Source organism: Lactuca sativa, chromosome 9 (genome assembly GCF_002870075.4).
Source record: "Lactuca sativa cultivar Salinas chromosome 9, Lsat_Salinas_v11, whole genome shotgun sequence".
In the NCBI taxonomy this organism is placed as follows: Eukaryota; Viridiplantae; Streptophyta; class Magnoliopsida; order Asterales; family Asteraceae; genus Lactuca; species Lactuca sativa.
The window spans coordinates 203,858,136-203,867,368 of NC_056631.2; the positions used below are offsets into that span (position 1 = coordinate 203,858,136).

Sequence of the window (9,233 nt, forward strand, 5' to 3'; positions counted from 1 at the left end):
AGTCTCATGCCGAAAACAACTCCGGATGTTGCTCCCGCATCTCTGACTCTGTCTCCCAATATGTAGGCCACAATGCGGTGGCAAGATGAAACGCTAGTATTCTGTCTTTAACCACCACGACGAGGCCATGGTGTTTGCCACAGCGCAATGACTCGACTATTGATTGTTGACTTTTGACCAGTTTGACCTATGGTCAAACTTGGCTAGGATTGAGTAATTAACTAATGACTAGACTCAGTTTGACATTAGGTTGCTTATGATAGCTGCTCTGTTGATAAGGGTTGTTGTTGAGCTTCTGCTGGTTAGCTCAGGTGAATTTTCTCACTATACCTTGTACTACAATATAGATCCTTTATATGTTAGGATGTTGGTATGTTGTAGTGATCTGTTAGACATATAGAATTGTTAATAATTACATGTGACTGTTTGTTTGGTTATTGTCTGTTATTTGTATATGTCGACATATTGTGGATGGGTTGAAGGCGGTCCACCTGTGTGATGAAGGCCAAGATACCGAGTAGTCTATTTGATGCTCTAAGCCCAAAGGGAGTGGTCCAACTTAATGTTTTAGGGTCAATTGTGACGATCCAACTTTATGATGTAGGCCCAAGGGGGCGGTCCAACTTTATGTTGAACTAAAGGCCCAGGTGGTGGTCCAACCTTGTGTTGCGGACCTTGTATGTATGCATTGTATGCGTATTGTTGTGTGAGGTATTTTGGGGAACCTACTAAGCTTTGGTTTAAAGTTGTGGATTAAATGTTTTTTAGGTACTTTAACAGTTCATGGGAAGGCAAAGACGTGATTGTACACACCCGTCAACAGTTTAATGATTTGATATTCCGCGATACTTTTCTTTATAACTATGATTTTTAAGTAGGTTTTACAAACAAAGGGTTTTGCCTTGATTATGTTTTATGAAAATATGTGTTTATTCTAGTTTAAAAATGAAAATTTTATTCTGAAAATTAGAACATTACAAGATGTTGGATTGATTTAGGCATTTTCCAAACTATCATTTTTTTAGAAATTTTAGTTTATACAAAATTTTTTGTCAACTTTAAGCAATCATAACTCTTCATACGAACTTAGAACTCGGATTAAGCTTATTTTTCTTCATATGTGTTCTTTGGTGTCTTGATTTTATCTCCAAATCAAGAGAATATTTTTGTTTTAGTACTTAAACCTTAGACCTATGGCCTAAACATGGGTTGTTGGGTTGTTTTTCGGTGTCGGAAGGGAAACGTACCAAAATAGTGGTATTTTTTACGAAACAATATTACATTCTACTCTTGGGTTCAATATTGAGTTTGGTATTGGTACCGAGCTCACCCCCATTGGTATTTATATGACACATAAAATTAATATTTATAAATTATACCAGGCCTTACATGAATCCATCCAAAAACCCTTAGAAAAAATAAAAAACCAATAAATCTTAAAATATTATTTATTTAGCTATCATAAACAAAAAGCACCATTACACTTCACATTAATATAAAAATATAAACATACACGATACCAACGAACACCGCCAAACTATTAATCTTTTTTATACTCAATGACACCTTTTATTTTTTGATTCATACCCTTCATTTTCCTCCGGTTCATCTTTTTCTTTTAAAGAAAGTTTGATCTATAAAACTCTGATTAAAATACACATAATGCTCATCCGAAGTCCAAAACACTATATTGTATAATCCATTAATAAAACTTGAAACATTACATGATCTTGCAAACGTCTTCAAAATAAAATATAATATTATTCTCATTTCCTTACTCATCTTCAAGTTTGCTGCCAGCCACGTCCACCACAAACCGATATCTAACGTCGTTTTTGGCTACCCTTTCCATTGCAGTGTTTATATAATCCATCTTCACGATCTCCACCGTTGATTTCACATCCTTCTCCTTGCAAAACTCCAACAACTCTTCGATTTCTTTCATGCTACCAATAAATGTTCCGGTAATTGTCTTCCTCCCTTCAAAACAAATCATATATACACAGTTCAAACATTGTCTACATAAAGTGTTGCCTGGATAAATAATGTTTACTGAAAACTTACCGCCCATAAGCAAAGGGGAGATGAATTGCAAAGGGGTATTGATAACACCCAACAAGATCAATTTCCCATCGAGTTTGAGCAAAGAAAGGTATTCGTCAAGAGGGTGGTTTGCCGGCACCGTGTCGATAATATAGTCGAATGAATCAACTGCTGCTTGAATCTTAGCAGTGTCAGAGCTGACGAAATATTCGTTAGCTCCAAGAACATTCATGGCCTCATCTCTCTTCTTATCAGAAGAGCTGATGATGGTCACATGATGACCCATTGCTTTCGCAATCAAAACACCCATATGCCCAACCCCACCAAGTCCAACTATGGCTCCTTTGAGCCCGTTTTTCTTCAGTCCAAAATGACTTAGCGGACTGTACACTGTCACCCCAGCACATAGCAAGGGGGCCGCTTGCTCGGGTGACAACCCTTCTGGTATCTTGACCACAAATCTATATTTTTCAAGGAAAAAAAACATGGTTAATCATAATTTCATATAACTTTTAGAATAGTTGTAAAGTTGTAGATAATTCAATAAGAGTTGTACTTTTGGTGAACGACCATGGATGTGGAAAATCCACCTTGTGTAGGTTTGCCGTCGGTGTACACGTCATTGTAGGACCATATCTTTTTGTTGCAGTATTGCTCCACTTCCGCCTCACATGGGCGGCAGCTGTTACAGCAGCCAACGAGAAGTCCAACTCCGACGGTGTCACCGACGTTGAATTTACTCACAGCTGACCCCACTTCCACTACTTCACCTACCACTTCATGCCTACATGCACCAACCGACATAGAGGAAAACATGAACATCAACGCTTTGTCTCCATGAAAACAGTAATATCAGAACAAAGTTAAAGTACAGAGAATCTAATTATCCCTCTTCGTTCATTCGGTTAATAAAAATACGTAAGAAGGATATATCGTAGACATGAAGCGTGATTGTAGATATATATATTGAGTGACTGACCCTGGAACCATAGGGTAATTGGACATTCCGAGGTCGTTTTTGATCTGATGAACATCGGTATGACAAACACCGCAGCATATGACCTTGATCAACACATCTTCAGCACCTGTTTTTCTGTAAATTTTTTGTACGAATCATGAAAACAAATGTTATGCAATCAAACAAACACATATGATTAGTATATTCACTCAAATCCGTAGCTCAAGGTTAAGTCTCGGAGGTCGGAAACAATAACCGGCTTTGGATGAGAGAGAGAGAGAGAGAGAGAGAGAGAGAGAGAGAGAGAGAGAGAGAGAGAGAGAGAGAGTGCCTGAGAGTGAAGGTGTATGGAGAGAGGATGCCAGAAGGATCTCTTGCAGCCCATCCTGTCGTTTTTCGCTCTTCTTCTTTCATGCTTCCCATTTTGTATAATGATAAATTGATAATGAAATTTCTACAACCCACACACACGTATTTATAGAGAGCTAAGTCCCGAGGGAGGGGATAGACTTGTCAAACACGATGAAGAAAACAAACTAACCAGGTCTGACTATCTATATTGGAATCTTATAGACAGTCATATTACACTTATGTTTTTATAAAAATTTAATAAATGTTATTTGGATTTACGCAGCACTGTATTTTTTTTTTAACCGGCAATTTTATTAAAAGACAACCCCCTAACAAGAAGCTAGAGGGAGCCAAAGATACAAAACATCATCAATTACATAAAATAAAAAGGAGACATAAGCCATTCTCCCCATACAAAGTTTCCTTTCTCATATGTGTGTTTGATCCAAACATGGACCATTGATTTAACACCTTCAAACACTATTTCCGGGGAGATGAATTTTGAATTAAATATTCTATCGTTCGTTGCTCGCCACATACACCATAGTGCCCCATATATGATTAAGAGTAAAGTTGCTCTGCGTTTTGGGCATTTCCAAGTCATTGCAATATAATTTAGCAACTCTTTTATACTAGGAATTATCATTGGATTGATACCACATCACTTCCATATCCGGTTCCATATATCAACAGCAAAGGGACATTTAAGGAGCAAATGGTCCGCTGATTCCATTCCTGAGACACACGCACTACATTGCGTAGATTGAACTTGTATCCCTCTTTGATCAAGGGCAACCGTAGTTGGGATGCGGTCCATTCTTGCTCTCCAAATAAAACAAATTACTTTGATTGGAATCCACTTACACCATTGAAATACACCATCTGGAATCAAGTGAGCTACTCGATCAATCCTTACCTTTAAAGCTGCCATGCAGTACTGATCGTCCGATTGAAAGTCTGATTCCCATCCAGTTTCAGCTTGATTTCTTCGGATAACATCAGAATCTGCAATATTCATTGTATTAACTGTAATTTTACATTTATCTATATTTTTCCAAACACCAGTTAAATATCTAGATGACATATGAGTTGTGAGCCCCGCATCCAGATTGTGTAAGCCTTGTATGATTTTCGCCCAAAGTGCACTCCTTTCATGGTAGAATTTCCATCTCCATTTTGAGAGTAACGCCAAGTTTAATGCTTTACTGGAGCCAAGTCCTAGGCTACCCACCTCTTTTGGAGCAATTACTTTCTCCCAAGCCACCCAACGTATTTTTGGAGTATTGTTAGGTCCTCCCCATATAAAGTTCCTTCTTATTTTCTCCAAGTTATCAATCACTCCTAACGGGGTTGCAAAAATTGATAAATAGTAAGTAGGTAGACTCCCCAAGACCGACTTTGCAAGAGTCATCCTTACACCGAAGCTCAATGTTTTTGATTTCCATCTGGAGAGTTTATTGTTAAATTTTTCTATCACCGGCAGCCAAGAGCTTTTACGGTTCATGTTCGCTCCCACTGGAACTCCTAAATACGTGAAAGGTAATGAACATGACTCACATCCTAATGGTGAGGACCATCTTTCAACCTCGTGTGGATCCACATTAATGCCGAAGACTTTCGATTTGTTGAAATTAACACTTAGCCCGGAAGATACTTGAAAACATTTAAGGATCCTAGCCAGATTTTTTATATTTTGCATTGACCATTCGCCAATGAATAAGGCGTCATCTGCATAGAATAAATGAGAAAGCTGTATATTGGAGTTTGGAATAGTGATTCCATGAAAAACTCCTTTTGACCCTGCTTCCTTTAACACAATGTTTAATCCCTCCACAACTAAATTGAATAGAAAAGGTGATAAGGGATCTCCTTGTCTTACTCCTTTCTCTAATTGGAATTTATCCGTTGGACAGCCATTCACTAAAACCGATGCACGAGCTGATTCTAAACATCCCTTTATCCATACTCTCCATTTTAATCCAAAATTCATTTGTTGCATCATTGAGTCTAGGAATCTCCAATTCATCGAGTCAAAAGCCTTATTGAAGTTAGCTTTGAAGAGAAGTATTTTTTTGTTGATTTTCTTTCCCCACAAACAAATCTCATTAACAATTAGGGGTCCTTCCAAGATGTTTCTTCCTTCCACAAAAGCCGTTTGTACTTCATCTATGCACTCCCCCATTACCACACGGATTCTTGTTGCTAGTAATTTTGCAATTATTTTATATAAGGCCCCGATTAGGCTGATTGGCCTATAGTCCCCCAAGGAGATTGGGTCTTTAACCTTTGCTGTGAGAGTTATAAAAGAGGAATTACAACCTGGAGAAAAGCTACCCCAAAGTTCAAAATGTTTTACATATGCTAGGATATCCATCTTTAATTCGTTCCAATATCGTTTCAGAAATTTGAATGTGAAGCCATCAGGCCCCGGGGACTTGTCATCCCCACAATTCCACATTGCCTTTTTCACCTCATCAATCGAGATATCACCTTCCAAAAAGTCTTTGCTAGCTGCTGAGATGGACTTGAATTTTGAACTCCTGAAATCTGGTCTGATCTTCCATTTTTCTTTAAACTTTGAAGAAAAAAAAATCTGAAGATCTCAGCTTTCATCTCATCTGGCTGATTTGACCACACCCCATTAATCATAAGACCATTCATGTGGTTTTTTCTAATGCGATTTTTAACAAAGCCATGGAAGAACCGAGAATTTTCATCACCATTGATCAACCATTTTATTCTCGCTTTCTGTTTGATGTCTAGAGTCACCAGTTTTTCTAATTCAGTGAGTCTATTTGAAATCTTAGCCCATTCAGCTTTTTCAGATCCATTTAAATCATTCCTTTCAACCTTCTTATCAAGATCCACCATTCGATTTTTGATTGTTTCAATCTCCACTTGTTCCTGAGAGAGATTTACTGCCTTCCAACTTCTTATCCTATTTTTTATGAACTTTAATTTGTTTAGTAAAAATGAATCTGCAACGCCATACCCTTTGAAATCTGAGCTCGCTTTAATGACAACCTCATTGAAACCAGTTCTAAGAAGCCACGAGTTGAACATCTTGAAAGGCACAGGTCCAAAATCCTTGGAATTAAGTTCAAGCATAATAGGACAGTGATCAGACTGTTCTCTGGGTAGGGATGTACATGAAGCTTGAGGGAAGTTGATAAGAAACTTATGACATACAAGAATTCTATCAAGTTTACTTAACTTTGCACCTGCCTGTTGGAAGTAAGTGTACTCGAATCCCCCCATTTTTAGGTCAAATAATCCCTCTCCGGTGATAAATATATTAAAATCTTGTGCAGTGTAGGGGCAGAAGATAGAGTTTAATCTTTCATCTCTTTTTCTCACAGCATTGAAGTCGCCCATAAGAATCCACATCACATCACGTGACTTTATCAAGTTAGACAGATCTAACCACAACTTTCTCTTATCCGATATAGATTGAGGAGCATATACATTGGCAATAGCAAATTCAATTCCAGAACCACAACAATGCCCATATATCACCAGAAAATGCCTATCTTTGATTGAATCACACACCGAAAAATATGATCGGTCCTAAATAGTAAGAATGTCGCCCGACCCACCAGTTACTTCAATGTCTTCAAAACCGAAGTTGTCATCTCCCCATCCGTTTCTAACCATTGTTTCATCGACCCCGCTCTGAAGTTGAGCTTCTTGAATGCACATATGGGTAGCTTTATTGTTCTGCCTTAGTCTCCGAATCCAGTCAATTTTGGTTGTTTCCCCCATCCCCCTAATGTTTATTGATAGAAGATTCATTGCGCACCGATCTGATCACCAAGATCTCCCATTACATCTGCTAGTATCTCACAACCATCCCTGATGTCAAATCCAAGAAGTCTTCCCACCTCAGCCATTTTTTCCATCTCAGAATTCCTGGGTATTGTCGACGGGGCAATTTCATATGGGGGGTTCGAAGCGGTGTTTAGGGATCCATTTGGTTCTCGGTTAAGATCCAGATGTGCAGGAAGACTTGGAGAAGGACGTACAGGGTCAGGAATTGACTGGTCAGTATTAGTGTGGGGTTTATTTGGAGCTTGCCGGATCTTTCTTCTTCTTAAAAATGACCCGTTTAGGTCCATTTCTAAGTCCACCGGATTACTGGGCTCAATTCTAACTCCAGGTCCATTGTTTGGGAACGGCCCAAACATTCCTTTAGGAATTAAGTCTCGAATGCACCCGAACGATGCTTGTGGGGACCCAGATTCACCTACGTCCTCTTCATTGTTGACCTCCATCATATCTTCCAAGTTCCTATGAGATTCATTAATGATTGGATTGAATTCGGACTGATGGATTCCATCATTGTTGAGCGATTCAATATGTTGATTCCTGGAATTTGAAGGGGCGACTGTTGCCCTTCCTGCTGGATTTTCGTCGGAGACATCAACAAGGAAGTTTCTTCCGATTTCTGCACCAGGTCTCATATCAGAATCAACGTCTGGTCCAATCTCTCCATCCTCCAACCCATCATCCGAATCGAATATTGTATCAGAGACGCCGTCTTCCTCATCTTCCTCCTCAGATTCCGCCATTGAGTTTTTTGAGTTAGAGAAAGGCTTCCAATCATCATCTACCTCATAGATCCCAACTTTGAACACTCGATTATCTCCAACCACAGTAACTTCTTCATTGATTCTACTTAATGACTCCGTTAAGATACATAGTTTCATATGCGATACATCCAACGTATTCATAATAATCTCTATTGAACTGGATAATACCCCAAGCTTCGAAATAATTGCTCTGAAGTTTTCTTCGTCCCAAAGGTGCAGGGGGAGACCAACAATTTTAACCCAGGCAATCCGATCATTCTTGATTTCAACTCTATCACCTTTCTCAATCCACTTGAACCATAACTTCCAAACGTCCAAGGATTCCATAAATCGTTTAACATCAGTCGGGTTCCTGAATCTCATGCCAATCTTTAACCCCCCAAGTATTTAGTATTATATTTTTCATCGTCTCCAACCAATATTGACATCGGAAGACTTGTTAGATGTTCAAAGCTTAGAGTTTGACCTACTATAGTTAATTCACTTTTAAGCCAATGCTCCATGAAAGTACTTGTATGTAATCGTAATGGAGGAGTGATAAGCGGGGGAGGAGGAGGGGGTGGCGGGGGATTGGAGTTTTGCACCGCCTTATTATTCTTCTGGGCAGCCACCTCCGCATAAGATCTACCATCTCTCCAGGCTGATGATCCTCCACTAGTTTGAATCGGAAATCTCCTCTAGTATTGTGTCTCATCAGAATTCTTATGTTGTCTCTCCCTCCTCTCATACTTGGCGATGTTCACTTCCAGTCTATTCCCCTTGCATGTAATTCCTTGAATGTTGGCTTCCAGTTTCAAAACGTCCCTTACTCCTGAGTACCTGACAAAAGCAAAACATCTTCGCTTTGAGTCTTTTTTCTTAGCCAGGTATATGTCATTGATCTTCCAAAACTTCGCGAAGGGTATTCTCAGTTCCTCCGGCCTTAATCCCTCCGGAAGGTTGGTCACAAACATGGTTGTGGTTGGAGCAACTTCGTCCGTCTTCTTGCATCTCCGGTTTACTTCCGATTATCCGTCTCCCATAGCACCTACACAGCACTGTATTAACCCAACTTCTTTTTCTTATTATATTTTAGAAATTTTAATATTTTTAGGTCCTTAGATAATTACCACAAAAAATTTATGCCACTAGTTATCCATAATGGTGAGTTTAATGGAAGAGTTGAATAAGGTGGCAAGTTTATGTGTCATTCAATGGATTAAACTTTACCATTGTGAGATGTCACATTGTCATTTAATGGATTGGGAGTTCAATGGTCATTGAACTCTTCAATGGGAAAAATGAACGTTTTT

At 38.9% G+C, this 9,233-nt stretch overlaps 2 protein-coding genes across 2 annotated transcripts; both read right to left on the bottom strand.

Moving 5' to 3' along the window:
• Nucleotides 1-1,676: 1,676 nt before the first annotated feature.
• LOC111917126 (cinnamyl alcohol dehydrogenase 1) lies at nt 1,677-3,512 on the bottom strand. Its single transcript, XM_023912785.3, has 5 exons — nt 3,333-3,512; nt 3,023-3,136; nt 2,600-2,827; nt 2,065-2,504; nt 1,677-1,980 (listed from the first exon to the last, which is right to left on the bottom strand). Exons 1-5 carry the CDS (start codon nt 3,422-3,424, stop codon nt 1,775-1,777), a joined length of 1,080 nt encoding a protein of 359 aa, XP_023768553.1. The 5' UTR covers nt 3,425-3,512; the 3' UTR covers nt 1,677-1,774.
• Nucleotides 3,513-5,818: 2,306 nt separating this feature from the next.
• On the bottom strand, nt 5,819-7,006 carry LOC111917117 (uncharacterized). The gene is made up of 2 exons (XM_023912776.1): nt 6,949-7,006; nt 5,819-6,882 (listed from the first exon to the last, which is right to left on the bottom strand). Exons 1-2 carry the CDS (start codon nt 7,004-7,006, stop codon nt 5,819-5,821), a joined length of 1,122 nt encoding a protein of 373 aa, XP_023768544.1.
• Nucleotides 7,007-9,233: the final 2,227 nt, after the last annotated feature.